This window comes from Lycium ferocissimum, chromosome 7 (assembly GCF_029784015.1).
Source record: "Lycium ferocissimum isolate CSIRO_LF1 chromosome 7, AGI_CSIRO_Lferr_CH_V1, whole genome shotgun sequence".
Taxonomy (NCBI): domain Eukaryota; kingdom Viridiplantae; phylum Streptophyta; class Magnoliopsida; order Solanales; family Solanaceae; genus Lycium; species Lycium ferocissimum.
In genome coordinates, this window is record NC_081348.1 from 30,322,650 (window position 1) to 30,337,902 (window position 15,253).

At 33.2% G+C, this 15,253-nt stretch overlaps 1 protein-coding gene across 8 annotated transcripts; it reads right to left on the reverse strand.

The window, feature by feature from the left end:
* Nucleotides 1–2,505: 2,505 nt before the first annotated feature.
* Nucleotides 2,506–11,928, reverse strand: LOC132064293 (serine/arginine-rich splicing factor SR30). 8 transcript variants are annotated; one of them, XR_009416529.1, is made up of 16 exons: nucleotides 11,820–11,838; nucleotides 10,723–10,811; nucleotides 9,687–9,752; nucleotides 8,970–9,044; nucleotides 8,764–8,875; nucleotides 8,618–8,664; nucleotides 8,469–8,526; nucleotides 6,379–6,428; nucleotides 6,163–6,219; nucleotides 5,964–6,082; nucleotides 5,804–5,887; nucleotides 3,475–3,607; nucleotides 3,134–3,201; nucleotides 3,030–3,063; nucleotides 2,885–2,944; nucleotides 2,506–2,798 (listed from the first exon to the last, which is right to left on the reverse strand). XR_009416529.1 is itself a non-coding variant. In XM_059457232.1 (14 exons), exons 2-14 carry the CDS (start codon nucleotides 10,804–10,806, stop codon nucleotides 2,787–2,789), a joined length of 858 nt encoding a protein of 285 aa, XP_059313215.1. In that variant the 5' UTR covers nucleotides 10,807–10,811; nucleotides 11,824–11,928; the 3' UTR covers nucleotides 2,506–2,786. The 8 variants fall into 8 exon arrangements, 3 of the variants coding, with proteins under 3 accessions (XP_059313215.1, XP_059313214.1, XP_059313216.1); XR_009416528.1 differs by lacking the exon at nucleotides 3,134–3,201; XR_009416526.1 differs by having other exon boundaries at nucleotides 3,030–3,201.
* Between the last annotated feature and the right edge of the window lie 3,325 nt (nucleotides 11,929–15,253).

Below are 15,253 nucleotides of genomic sequence, written 5' to 3' on the forward strand. Positions count from 1 at the left end.
ACTACTAATAACAACAATAAAAGAAGAAGAAAAGGAAAAACTAAAACCAAACTGAATACATATAATCTGAAATCCACTAAATAAAATTTTCAGAATCTCGTATATATATATATTGTCTTGTCCGTTTTCCTTTTATTTTTATTTTTGTATTTTCATTTTCTTTATTAATTCCCTACCTGCTCATTTTCCACTAAATATCAAATTCGTTTATGCGCAAGTGGATGGGAGCACTGTAAATTCAATAGATTATTACATTGTTTTATTGTATATACTCACAAAATACTTCTTAAACAATTACACACTCAAAATTATTTTAGTTTTTATTATTCATTTATATCTCTCACCCGAGAGTATGCTCGTCAGTTTTCACCTTGGAATACTCTGGATGTCTTGTGTTTTTAGTTTATAATAATTTTGAGAATACAATTGTTTGGATTAGTTTTGTAAATAAAATTAAAAATTAAGGTTTTTTATTTTAATTAGATATTTTTAGAAGATTAAATCATAAATAACATCTATTTTATTGAACCATCACTTAAACCTAAAATAATATTAAAACTCCTCATCTATGTCAGAATAATTAAATTATTTCAGAAAAATATACGTACTATCAAATTAAAAGGACTTATTCTAAATAAAATGATTTTAATTTTTCAAAGAGTGGCCGAGGGTTTTGAAAAAAAGAATATAACTACTAAAATAGATATATTATAATGAATGAAATAAGCAGATTTTACAGCCTTCCATTTCTACAACTCCACCTTTTGTCTTCCTTCTTCCATTTTTTTCTTCGTTAGTCAATTAATTATTGTCTTCACATATATAAAGAATAATTAAGAAAAGAAAAGCTATGAAACCGAATATGTTAAAGATAAAATCCCTCTTCAATGTTCCTTTTGGACATAAGATTACTGCGAATCTATATAAAGGCGAAAAAGAATACAATAACTTATGGAATTGCATTTGTAACTTTTTGAGATTATAACATAATTACATCAAGGACCTCAAGAATTGCCTTGTCTCTTCCAGTCTTTCAACAATATTTTACTCCTGCTTGAATTACCGGAAAACTCAAGGAATCTCCTTTAAGGTCTTCATCCTAAAAGCGGACAAAATAGAAGAAGAACAAAGAAAAATTTTGTACATAACATTAATTTCGTAAAAGGTAGATGAAACCAAAGCATATTTAATTGAATCATAGTTCCTAGACTTTTGTCGAAGCAGGGGAAGACAAAAAATACAACAATCTAAAATTCGCAATAGCACAAAAATTAAACATAAAGATGTATGATAAAACAAGTCAATCTAATATTAGAAATAAAACAACAATGTAGGAAAACAAAATAATCAAACAAAAATAAATAATATTTCTCCGTCGTTGGAAGAACAAAAGAACACACTATTACTCTATCATTTGGAAGAGTTTAATTGAATGATTGTTTGCAACCTTCTTGTTTCCAACTTAAATAGTAGAAGAACTTTTATGCTCTATTAATTAAGAATTAAGAAAAACGGTTACAAATGACTTATTAGGAAAAGCTGAAAAAACCAAACGGATAGAGGTGCATGAAAAGGTGCAATTAAAAAATTAAGAGGTGTAATTAAGCTAATTAATAGAGTGGCTTTTGAATTATTTAATAGATAGTATATTGATTTTAAAATGAGAGAAAATTCAAAAAAAGGAGAAAAAAGATAATTAGGGTTCTAGGCAATAGAGAGGTACCACATCACCTTGTCTATGCCTAGCTTTATATTATATATATATATATATAGATTTAGATCTTATTTAAATTTATACGGACAGTAACTACCCCAACAATCGCATGAATGATAATGAAAAAATAGCAAACTTGGGTGAAAGGAATAAAAGGCAAAATGCATGGCAAACTGACAGAATTCAATAAATTCTCAGTTTCATCTTTTGATTTCTCATGCACCGGGTTCACAAGAATTTTAACGTTTCAGATTTCTCGTTAGAACTTACAGAATATATACTGCAAGTTATGTAACCAATAAGATACAATTAATCTATTACTTGATAGTTATTATAAAATTGTAAATGTTACTTGGAATCACGGATATTTAAGTAAAGATGGTATAAAGACGTAATTATTCAAGAGATGTTCCATTATGATGATGTTATCGAAAAGATAAAATAGAAATGTCGTTATAAAACATGATTAAAGGAGGTCCAATTGTATCAACAAATACCATAGACGATGATTTTGAGGGAACGAGGCACATGGTCGTTACCCCCCCCCCCCCCTCCTCCTCCTCCTCGCGGTGCCATTTCTTGACAAGACAAATTTGTTATAATGCACGCGTCACCTTAGCTTAATAGATATTGTACTTATTTACTCTTCCTGCTTACAGACACTAACATAAATACTTGCTACCAATCTGTTTTTCCCCTCTGGGTAACAGGACAACTATTTGTATCCTCCTTTCGTTAATTATTGATAGAACGAACAATTGTTTAAGAAAAAACAAAGAAGAGATCAAATATTGGATAATAGGTGGCATGTTTATAGCAGTGACAATCACAGATCAAATGAAAACAGATATACGTCCTCAAGTTTCACTTAGCAGCACGAAAACATACATGGTAATTAACCTAGAACAAGTTTCTAAAACGTGCAACCAGCTAAGCTAGAATTCAAATGTTACAACAACGGAAGAACTTAACTACAGTAAACATTGCTCTAAAAGCCAGTTCCTTAATATCCAGCAAGTCTGCATAGTACTTTATTTTGGCTACAAGCTGCCCTTTGTTTCTGTTAAAAGTCTCAGTAGGACTCCTGCACATAAAATCCGCAAATGATGAGCATGGAGATAGGTCTAATGATGAAATGAACACTAAACCACAGTGACTGTAGAAATTTACCGAAGAACGAGAATAGGACAGACTCCTGCTACGGCTCCTTGAGTACCTCCGGCGAGGTGGCTGCAAGGCAGTAAAGGTACGTGATTTAATACAGCACACTTGAACACCCATATCCATAAAGAGATAAAATGCTAGTGCTACTTACAGGTGAAAGTGGAGATCTGGATCTTGATAGAGATCTGCAAAAACCCCAGAAACAATTCTAGTTAATATCAGCAAAATTCTGTGGCCAAAAGGTTCCAGAACAACCTTTGATCCAAACGAATCCATGCTACTTCCACGTCCACAATCCTAGTTCGCAACAGCTGCCGCGATCTCTAACACCAATCAACCAATGGGATAAAATTGAAAAGGAAAAAAAAAAAAAGAACATCTGCAACACACTTCATGGAGATTGTCTGTCCAAGTTAGGAGAGCCCTACCAATACAAATGCCTGTTCCATCCCCCACGCTCTAAAAACCCAAATAATTATTATTTGTCTATTTAATTGTGTTCCCAAGTTCAGAGCCCTCAAGATTAGCCCAAAAAACAATATGATATAGTGCTGTGAGTTAGATCCACCTTAATAACATATTAAAATGCAATTTACCATCCAGAGTTTGCCAGAGGTGCTCCTCCACTAAATCAGGTTACGGCCACAACCAAACGAGTTGTCTGAATTTAAGCACCATTAACCATCACCTGTCTATATAGCAATCCCCAGATCGCCGCGGAAGCCAAATCTAGAAAACAAAAAAAGGCAATCTTCGTAATCATCTTACTAACCATAAAGTTGGTCCGTTCTAAAGAAACGCCCATTCAAAATGAATGCGCAGAGGAAGAAGAGAACAATGAAAAGAGGAAATTGCATCTCAATTCTTTCTGGAATTTTAGAAAACTAGACAAGAAAATTTAGAGTCATCGACTAATATTATTGCTTCAGAGTTCTTTTGGGATGTCGTTCTCTGGTGGTTTTGAAAATCAATTTTCAAGTCCGGAGAATCAAATTGCGTCATTCATAACAAGTATATCGAATTGTTCAACTAGGAACGCGTGACTTACAAGGTCCTTCCTCATAACTCTCTCACAACCAGAAAAAATTCAATGAGAAACCACTAGTCCTGATGGTCACAACTCGCCCTCAACTCCATCCCGCCAATCCCCCCAAAAGCAATCCCATTAAATTCTCCTGCTGTTCTCCTCTTTAACCATTCTTCCCCTACACCCCAAAACAAGATAAATTTTCGGACACTACAACCCTAGATTGCGGAGAGAGCAGTGTTGCCGCTTTATGAGAAACATAAAAAGCTGGCAATCTTTACTTAATAAAAAGAAGTTGGAATGCAAAGTACAATAGAAGTGCTATACAACAACTTCAAAATACATGGTTGCTGGATACAGATAATGCACGACATAATAATTAAATAATACAAACAATTATATAGATTTTAAAATAAAATATTGCGATCAGTTGATAAATGAAGTTAAAGTAAAAATACGTAATCAAGTACAAACACCTTTTTGGATAAACTTCTATTTAGATGCAAATATGCAGTTTTAGACATCTAACTCAGCTCGAGTAACTACCTTCTTATGTCAAGCTTCTAGTTTCCTATTTCTAATCAATGCCAAACTCTTTCATGACACTTCTTTATATCACTTTACAGGCTATATTAATTTTAAAGTGATATCAACTTGACAGAGCTCATGAATCAACTTAAGATCCTATAACAAAGCATTTAGTTGGCTGGTTTTGGTTAAGACAATATAGCAACATACACCATCTGCATTGCACCTAACTTCAAACCTCAAGTGACAATAACAACATCGGGTGAGGAAAGAATAATACGTACAAGAAGACTGCAAAAGAAATTTAAATAGATAGGCATACTTGGTTACTGTAAAGCTAACTTTCATATGCTTCCACTACTTAGATTTAGACATCTCCTAGATTAATAAAAGTGGATAGGCATAGGCGCATAGCCCTACAGAAAAATAGAAGGTTAATATCCATCAATCTTCAGCTAAAAGAGAGGTAGGTCATCTCATAGTCTCATTCTTAAAGAGGGACATCTCCTCATCCCAAGTCCTTTTTAATCTAAATGCGCAGACTAGAAATAACTTTTCGTCCAGTAGGGATTCGGTTCACTCTGATTACTTGGTGCTGCAAAACTTCCAACGTACCAGACCGATCTATTAACTTAAAATCTTCTCTAGTTGACTGCACTGTAAGTATCAAATTCATATCCCTCCCAAAATTTCTATAATTATATGATCATTGTTATTCCTACAAATTTCCAGTAATTATGATATCCTACTGTAGCTCACGAAAGACAGAGAGAGACTGTAGATGTCTAATTCTCCCTAATTCTGGTGATACTACAGTGAGTCTTTTTGACTCTACGTATCTCCACAAAATTAAACGTCAAACAAAGAGAAGTGATTGATCATCTAACCAGACAGAACCGTACGAAGTATTAAAAACAAGCCACTGAATAGAAAATTGTGAGTAGTCCTTTCACCAAAATAGGCGTCAATTCTTTAACCAGTCAAAACCATGAAGATAAGAAGAGGTAAAGATGTAAACAACAAAGACACTCCTGATTCAACATAGATTTTCCAATGTACAGTCAAAGTGCTGATTCCTCATGCAGACGTTCTATCAAACAAGCATAAAAACACCCTCAAAGAGGGATAATGCTCATAAGAAGGAAAAGGAGGATTCTAAGAAGAACACTAGCAAACACACAGCACTTAGCAATTAAGGTAGACTGCATGTGACAGACTTACAGAAAGAATTCAAATAGGACATGCTCATATGCAATGAAACATGAATAGGAATGTTTAAGAAACTGTCTTCAAAACATACGTGAACACATGTTAATAACGGAAAGCATAAATGGAATATGAAAACCATTATGTGAAACAAAAAAGAGTACCTTGAAATAGAGCGAGCAGGGGAAAAAGACCTTGAGGGCGAGACAGACACAGAGCGACGAGAATATCTTCCCCTAGGAGACACACTGCCAACTGACTGTTAGTAAACATGCTAAGTTTTCTGGAGGTGCAAAGATGCAAAAAGACAGTCAGAAACCAAACCTTCTGCTCTGGCTGCTATAGCTTCGCCGAGGACTCCTGCTTCTTGAGTAACTTCTGCCTCTTGAATAATATGGACTTGGACTCCTGGAATAGCTACGCCTCTTATCATACTTGTCCACCTAAATAGTAGATAACTGAGTTAAATTGTAAATGAACACAGCATTGGATCGAGGATTTCTACAACCAACAGAGAACAGACCCTAATATATGCTCGAGAGAATTGATTGCGGAACAGGGAGTCATCAAGTTTCTTTATCTGCAAAGAAAGAAACAGAAAGAGAGATACATGAGGAGACTGACAAAGGAACATATAATTTATTAAACCACAAAAGTATTATTACTACAGAGGAGCGAAAAAAAACCAGAGACGATGTTACAGATCAAAAAAAGTCAATTAAAGTCTTTATTAGCCTACCGCATATTTCATATCATCATAGTTGGTATAGTCCACAATCCCTCTCATACCTGCAAAAATAGCAGCAGTTAACAAGAAGGACAAAAAGAGTAGAAATTTTCCTTTTTGGGTAACTGAAGAGCGGACGTTTTCCTTTAACTGTCAAAAGCCTTAGCATGACCACACTACATGGCCCATGATAAACGGTGTCTGATTAGGGAATTGTTTGCTAACTGATCTTTATAGTGCTTCCCCCCAACTAAAAGCTTCTATGTAAATTGAGTTAAAGACAATAGAAGCCAGAGAATATATTTTAAATGCCTTTGGATGCTCTTGAGGAGTTTCATTGGATAAATGTTCTTTCACTAAACTTATCTTAGAGCAAAATGGAATATCAGGTTAGACAGCTCACAGGTCTTGTAAGTGATCAACACCCTAGAGGGTTTTTTCCCTTTTGGTTCATGTAATTGTCATCAATTTAGGCTTCATTCTGAATTTATGTGATCCTTGTCGTCATTGGAGGTTTAAGAAAATAACTTAAACTACTGAAACAATAAACAATAATTGTTTAATATATACATTTTGTGAAATCAGCAAAGCAGTATTCCAGTAAATTTTGGAAAGTTAGGGTTATTTATTCCTCTTCCCCTACAGACTACTTCCCAAAAGCTTCCTCATTCGATCAGTGACGTTAAGGCGATTCTGAATTTCGATCATGGTGTGAGTTTTGGCTAGGAAAACAATGCACGTTTTGGATTTTCCAGCAAATTTTGTTTTGAAACATAGTTGAGTATGAAAAACAAACATTTAAACCCCACTTTCAAATGATCGAAAATTAATATATTAAAGCTGAATAAACGATGAAAAAACCAGACTAAACATCGTGATTTGCTAGTAAATATTCCTCTATACTGATAAATTATGAAAAAAAATTAAGCAGGAAATAAAATAAAGGAGCTAAAATGGACGTATTGAGCTTGAAGGCCCTTGATGTTTGTTGAAAATCAACCATTATGTGTCTGGTTTCAGAAATAAACATGTCTGGTTTCTAATGTCAGACAAATAATAAGTATCCATCTAGATTTTGATTAACACCTGTTTCCCTATACCTATAATACCAATTAACTTTGGACATAGGTCAAAGGCACCGTAAAGAATGGATTGTTACATTGTTGAAAACAACATTAATTGAAAATTCAGGCATGAGAACCTTGTATTCAGATAACACAACAAAAAACTAGAACCAGCAGCTTAGAGTGTCAACTGCATATGCATATTGCATAAGAAACGTATTAGGAACCTCCCACACCTCCCCAAAAAAAACAAGAGAGAGCGAGCAAAGGACAAGGGATGAAAAATTATTTTTCAAATCCATGTTTGTTTTACGATTTGATATATAGTTCCATCTTCAACTCGAAATTGAGAATTTATAGTTGAAAACTGTCTTGGAGGAGTATTTCAACGCAAAAACTTTGAAATTCGTTCCAGACATCAACGATTCCAAATACTATTTTCCAACTTCAACTTCAAATACTCTTTCTTTTCCAGCTTCAACCACATACTGTCTAAGCGCCTACTTAGTAAAGTTCCAAACCTCGTTTTTTTTTTTTTTTTTTTTTTTTTTTGTGATACCAGAAGTTCCAAATCATTATTGATGACTTAAACTAGAAGAGATCTTGATATATTTGTGTAACCGTATTTACAGAAGTATTTTCCCTATCACAAGCAACACTGCCTGAGAGCCATGCTACACGAGTCTTTCTAAGATACAAGCACCAGATCATCAAGAAGTAACCTGATTGTCTCAGGTGTAAATTTGTTATGTTAGGCACTCCTTCAGCTAAAATGTGTAAAATACTAGTATAACTTAGCGGCTTGATTGGCTGGGAAGGTATGTACATGAATGCAACAATAAAACATGAATTGAATAAATGCAACAATAAAACATGAATTGAATAAATGCAACAATAAAAATTGATGATCCTAGCAAGATATGTACATTTATTCAATTCATATACATATCTATATTCAGGAAGATATGTACATGAATGAAACATATTAAGAATTGAATAAATGCGACAATAAAAATTGCCACAATAAACCTAACTAACCGTCACGATCTCGGAAAACTTGAGAGAAACAGACATCTCCAGCTCGTCGCATGTGATCCTAGCAAGACCAAGTAAAAGTAACCACAATGATACACAGCTCTCGCTAGTTCCCAAGATTTTAACTGATCATAACATGACAACTTTCTAACCTTCAAATCCTGCCATGAAGCAGAAGATGGTAGTCCAGAGACCAGAACTGCAAATATTTACATTTTGGCATGTAATTGTAACCATATGAAATAGCATAACTTCAAGGAGGTAAACATCATGATAATACTATCAAAATCAGACTAACCACGATAGTCTGAGCGCCGAGAAAGTCCACCACGACTCCCACTACTGTAACTGCTGCGGCGATCAAAATATGATGACGATGATGATCCTCGCCCCCCGTGTGCAAGTTCAACCTACAATGATCATAATAAACAAGAAGACAGTGAACATAATCTGATTTCCAACATCACCACATCACCAAAAGGAGGAGGATGTGAGACAACTAACTCGCAAACGATGTCCGTCAAAGTCATAGCCATCACGGCCACGGATGGCATCATCAGCATCACGTTCATCTTCAAACTGGAACATAACAAAAGAATGACACCAATTAGATCTATCAGACATGCTGTAGCATAAAGAAACTCGTGCAGAAAATTGAGCTATGTGACAAACTGGCAATACAATAAGGGATTGTTTGGGTTAGAGACCAGCTATGCAGGGATTAGTAATGTAGGGATTGTAACGTAAACATTAGTAATACAAGGATTATTTCTTGTTGAATCTTTAGTTTGATAATATTACATATTAACAGTATAATCTAAAATATATGCTTACTTCTAATCAAAATGTATCTTTTACTATTATGAAGGTTACTTTTTGGCATTTTCAATCCATGTATTACTAATACTCATATTCTTATTTCTTATTCTATCATTCATTAAGACAATACATAGATTCTCGCATAACTTATGCATGTATTATTTATGAGGAAAACAAAAAGGAACAACTAAACATTGTACTTTCTTTGACAATGACAACTAAACATTGTACTAATTAATGTTTATTTTTATGTGGAGACTAAATCTCCTTAAATCCCAATCAAATATTGTATAAACTAATATTATTTCTTATGTGGAGAGTATATCTCCTAAAACCCCAACCGAATGATCCCTAAGGATAAAACTAACATCCCGGTGATTCAATTCCTAGCAAAGAACTCACCTCAACAAACGCATAACCAGGTGGTCTAGGAGGAACTTTCAAATCAATTTCCACAATGGGCCCATACTGCAGAAAATTCAAACGATTAGCACTTGGCAAAAGGACCAAAAAAAGGAGGGGGTGTCGACACAAAACTGGTCCAAACAACAAAAGGTAAGTTAATACATATCAAAACATCCATAAACTTTAGTAGATCTTCAGGAAACCATCTTAGAAATTAACAAAAAGGAATCACATAATTGACAAATATAATGACAGAAAAAATCTTTTAACAATAAATTTAAGACATGTGTCATTTATATTGTGTTTCTTTTGAGCCGAGGGTCTATCGGAAACAGTCTCTCTACCCCACAAAGGTAAAGGTAAGGTTTGCGTACATCCTACCCTCCCCATATCCCACTTGTGGGATTACACCGGGTATGTTGTTCATTCATATTGCAAAGCTGTCCCACTTTTCCATTAGGAAAAAAGCACCAAAAGTGCCAAATTAGAAGGCTTTCAGGAGCTACTAAATGGGTGCTGTATAGTAATGGAAGCTCACTGGGTAGGTCCGGATCATTGAAGAACTTAAGCTAAAAGAAGGAAAAAGCAAGTATTTTCACACTCTAGAAAACCAAAGAGAGATGACTACGCTTTCATTAGAACATGAAGTTAGATTACACACCTATTATCACTTTATTACTTTAATATGAAAGGCAAGAGACCTCGGAAGATTAAGAAAGACAAGGTACAAGGTCTACTAATCCACCTAGAACAGCTAACACAGACGCGACTGGATATAAACCAGATTACAAGGACAAACCCGTGCATTTAACCCACAACTTTCCCTCCGTGTTAATCAAATCATTCCTCCTCCAATCCGCCCAAAAGTACAACTTTTCATGGAACCTGCTGGCGCTCTTTTAGGTGACAATAAATAAGCCAACAGAAAAGGAGCAACAAATTACAGGTAATTGTATAACTTAGCAATATGCAGAGAACATATCAAATTGCAGAAACTATGTCCTTCCAGTAGCTAATAATTTATCTAAATAACCTTGTAAAACAAATCTTCTACTTCTCTCTCCCGAATATCACCAGGAAGATTTCCAACGTAGATAGTACGACTTAGACGACCCATTATGCCTGAAACCATTAACCAAAAGAATAAGTGGTTTGTTCAAACATTAGAAGTGGTAATGTGGCTAATTGGAAATGCATCAAGTCAAAGCAAAGAAGAAAGGTAAAGTAACAAAACGCTAGAAGATAATATGAACTATTACAATTTTTGTTTTATTAAAAGAAAAGCTTCTACATAAAGAATAATGTTACAACCACCAAAATCAAAATGAAGTTATAGAATAAGCTCCAGAGTAGCAAAAATCATAAAATGATCAATTCTAAAAGATTGTCAGCAATAGTAGCACATCAAACACCAGATATATAGATAAAATCACAAGTTCTTTTTCTTTTCAGCTTGTATGGTATGGTGAAAGTGATTTTCAGGTGTTAGGTTATCTGATAATGTTTTCCAACATTTTCTATCAAAAGGGACCGATCATTTATGGACTGAAGTCATTTTTATTATACTTATTAGTTTGACTTTTAATTTCATATCACTTGCCCCAACTAACACCGGGACACTATTACCAATATGTAATACCTAAAAATTTCATCAAACGAATACACAAATTGTTAACAGGATTATAGTATTTAATCTTTAATATATACTGTTGTCAGGAAAATATTCACCACGCAAACACCATAAAACATTTTTTAGGAAAATATTTTCTTCCTTTCCTCAAGTCTATGCATGTTTTAGTAGAATATATAACAAGAGTCAAGAGAAAAATCAAGAACTTCAACCAAATTCTTTGCTGGTATAAATTCTTTTATTATCTTGACACTAGGAATCTTGGATATGAACGCAGCTAAAAAAAATTAAAAAAAAAAAAAAAAAGACTCACAGAAAAGAAAAAAAAGAAAACTAAAAGATCTTCAAGAACTACCAAATAAGAAATCATGTTAAACAGAGAAACAGGTGTTGCATACCTAAACAGATTAACAGAGGACAGGTTAAAACCTATATGGATTTAATTATTATTTTATTTTCTAATAAATTGGATTGAGAAGAAAGAGAAAGAAACAGCTTACTTACAGGATTCAACACGAAAGATTGCGAAGAAAAAAAAAATGGCAGTAGACAAAAGCAAATGGTCTTACAACAATGAACAGAACATATATATATATTAGGGAAAGTGGCAATCGTACGCGACATCTAGAAACTTGTCGCAAATCTAAGGCGTCAGTACATGACATCTGTCCTAGGACACCTCACAAAATTAAAAGTTCAGGTGTAAAAAGCAGATACGACGAAACAAGAATTAAAGTTAATGATATCCCATAAAAGAAAAGGGAAAATAGAAAAGAAAATTCGGTAAGAAAGAGGAAAAGCGTCCTTTAACCCTCAAGGACCCCTCTTTTATTTTATATATCGGTGAATTTGTCCGCGCTTCACGCGGCCTCAAAGAAACCACTAAATTGACAAAAAAAATTATATTAGTAGATATAGACACAAAATTTCCACACCTATACATATAAAATTAATTTTATAAATTGATTAAACAACTTAAATACTTTTTCAATTAGCTTTAATACACATGTTAGTAGTTAACATAAACACAACAGAAACAAAACAAAGTCGGATTATAAAAAATTTAAAATAAGTGAATGCGACCAAAATTTAAGATGATATTGTTCGTCAAGATCTAATTTCAAAATTGGTTATCTATGTATGATCTTCTGAAATCACGTGTATGTTTGCAATTTGATCATAACAGTTTTAAAACCTTTGAGTTTTTTTATTGAAAAAGCGTCCGTTTCACCAGGCTTGCTTGTGACAGCTAAAACTGTAAAGCTAAAACTTACTTGGTAATTATTCTTTTTCACTTTGCTTGCAGTAATTATTTACCCCCACTTAATGGGTGACGTGCTTGAGAAAGTGTCTACGATTCTTAAAAGCGCGTAGGATGAAAAAATAGCCTTCAAAAGTGATCACTTGTCTGAGATGTCGTCTTAATTGGATGATATATTAAAGCTTTCAACCAACTTTTATTTTCTATTTTAAATTAACTTTTTTCCTTGTCTTTCTTATTCTTTTCTGTCTTTCTTATTCTTTTCCCTTTCCCATTCTTCTAACTCCTTCCTTCCAATCCTCTTTATGTTGCTCTCGATCCTGCGTCTTCTTTCTTCTCTTTTTTAATTTTTTTTTCTTTCATTTTTAGATAAATTGAAGAAGCGGTCTGATAAGTTAATGTTAATGCCATTGAAGAACAAAATAAGTTAACGATAATGCCATTGAAGAACAAAATAAGTTAACGTTAATGGCATTGAAGAATCGATGCGATTTTAATGCCATTGCGATTCCGTCACCTTTACTTTATTACCACTAAGAAAGAATACCTGCTTTCAGGTATGTTGTTATTGTTCAAACTCAATTTCTAGAAATTTCCCAACTTAAACAATACCCTTTATCTAAATCACTCATTCTTACTTTTTTGTTACAATTCGTCCTTTGAAGCTTCATATCTTCAGTTACAAAGCACATAAAGCAAAAGACTCACTTGAATTGCTGTAGTAAGCTTGAAACGATGGGGAAGAAGGAGAGGGAGAGGAGGGTTGAGTGGGGGCGGAGGGACGGGGGCAGTAGCAACGACAACAAAAAAATAAAGAAATTGCACGGTTGTCCTTCAAATGGGATGGTCTTTAATTTTGAGGAAGAGCCACTAAAATGGTTATGGAAGAAATGGGTTTGCTAATAATAGTAATAATGGGTGAAAAATGATGACGTTTTGGAGAGAAGTATATGATGTTTGGTATGGTTTGATGTTGTTAATTTATGGATTGTAGAGTGAAGGAGAAGTGATGATGATGAAGCTCGTTGTGCGTCTTTAATGGAGGAAACTTGAATTTGCCATTAAAGTGAAGATCACCATGGATGGATGTGGAAAAGAAAAGAAAATAGGGAAAAAAGGAAAAAAGAAGGGAGAAAGAAATAATAAAATAAATTTCGAGGAATTAAAAAAAAAATTAATGACGTGGACTGTCGGACGGCGAGTGGTGAGCAACGCGCGCTCTGTTGGTATGGGCCACGTAAGGTTCAAAATAATTGATGTATAAGTTGTTTAGGGGGGTAAATAATTACCTGTTAAGTTTAGTTGCTAAAGTGAGTTTTCGTGCCAAGTTTGGGGGGGAAATGATGTCTTTTCTCTTTTTTATTAGAGTACTTCCTAGAAAGGCATTATATTAAATCCTTGAATTTTTTTTAACACTTTCATATGGTTTTAGTTATTTGAAATTAATAAGTTGACTAAAATTCAGAAGTAAATGCTATTTCGAAAATAGTTTCACATTTTTTAACAACGGTCATATTTGTTGTTAAATTGTCACTGTAAAATGTCTTTGTTAATGCTACTAGACGGCTTATGCCCGTGCTGCGCACGGGCCCAACACTTTAAATTATAGTGCATTTATGTGTATGTAGTTGTCTTTGAATAGTGATTATATATATATATAGAGAGAGAGAGTATATGTTATGTTTAAAACATGATTAATATAACATTATAGTTTGTCCTCCGTATCTAAAATTTTATTATATTAATGTTTGCTACGAATACAAAATCAGCAAATTTATTGATATTTTTTAAAAGAGAAGACTTGTTGTAGAAATTGATTTTCTATTTAAACGAAGAAATATTATTTTTTAATTGTTGGTAAATATTCTCGGTTTAGCTCATTTTTTACTTGTCATGTTGTCTTTTGCATTAAATTCTATCTTATTTTAAAATATAAATATTTTAAGTATATTTAGTGAACATAATAACTTGATTTTGTCAATATGAGATACTATGTTCAAAACACGATTAATATAACATTGTAGTTTGTGTTAAAGTATTTAAAACTTTATTATATTAGTGTTTCTACAAATACGCATGGTGTTTAATATGGGGCATATTTTTTTTAACATTGTTTGTTTTTTAAATATGGGATTCACTTTTTTTTTTCAATGTTGCTTGATTTTGTTAATATGGGGTTCACTTTTTTTTTTAAAGTGAGTTTGGATGTGGTGGGTCCTTTTTTTTTTAATCTTGGATGGTGTTTAATATGGGCCCATATTTTTTTTAATATTAGTTGTTGTTTAATATATATAGGGCTCACAATTTTTTTTAATGAGCCTGTTTAATATAGAGCCCTTTTTTTTATTTATATATTTACTATGTTCAAAACACGATTGATATAACATTGTAACTTGTGCTCCGTATCTAAAACTTTATTATATTAGTGTTTGTTAAAAATACAAAGTTTGCAATTTTTTTTTTTTGACATTGTTTATTTTTTAATATGGGATTCATTTTTTTTTATATATTGCTTGATTTTGTCAATATGGGATCTTATGTTCAAAACACGATTAATATAACATTGTAGTTTGTGCTCTGTATTTAAAACTTTATTATATTAGTGTTTTCTACGAATACGCACGGTATTTAATATGGGGCCCACAATTTTTTTTTTTTTTTAACATTGTTTGT

Excerpts from the sequence above, each read along its gene's own strand:
- LOC132064293 (XM_059457232.1), bottom strand. The coding sequence starts at position 10,806 with ATGGGTCGTCTAAGTCGTACTATCTACGTTGGAAATCTTCCTGGTGAT. Across the intron at positions 9,045-9,686 it reads CTGGTTATGCGTTTGTTGAG|TTTGAAGATGAACGTGATGC; the intron begins GTGAGTTCTTTG and ends GTTATGTTCCAG. Across the intron at positions 5,888-5,963 it reads TATAGCAGCCAGAGCAGAAG|TGTGTCTCCTAGGGGAAGAT; the intron begins GTTTGGTTTCTG and ends GTCAGTTGGCAG.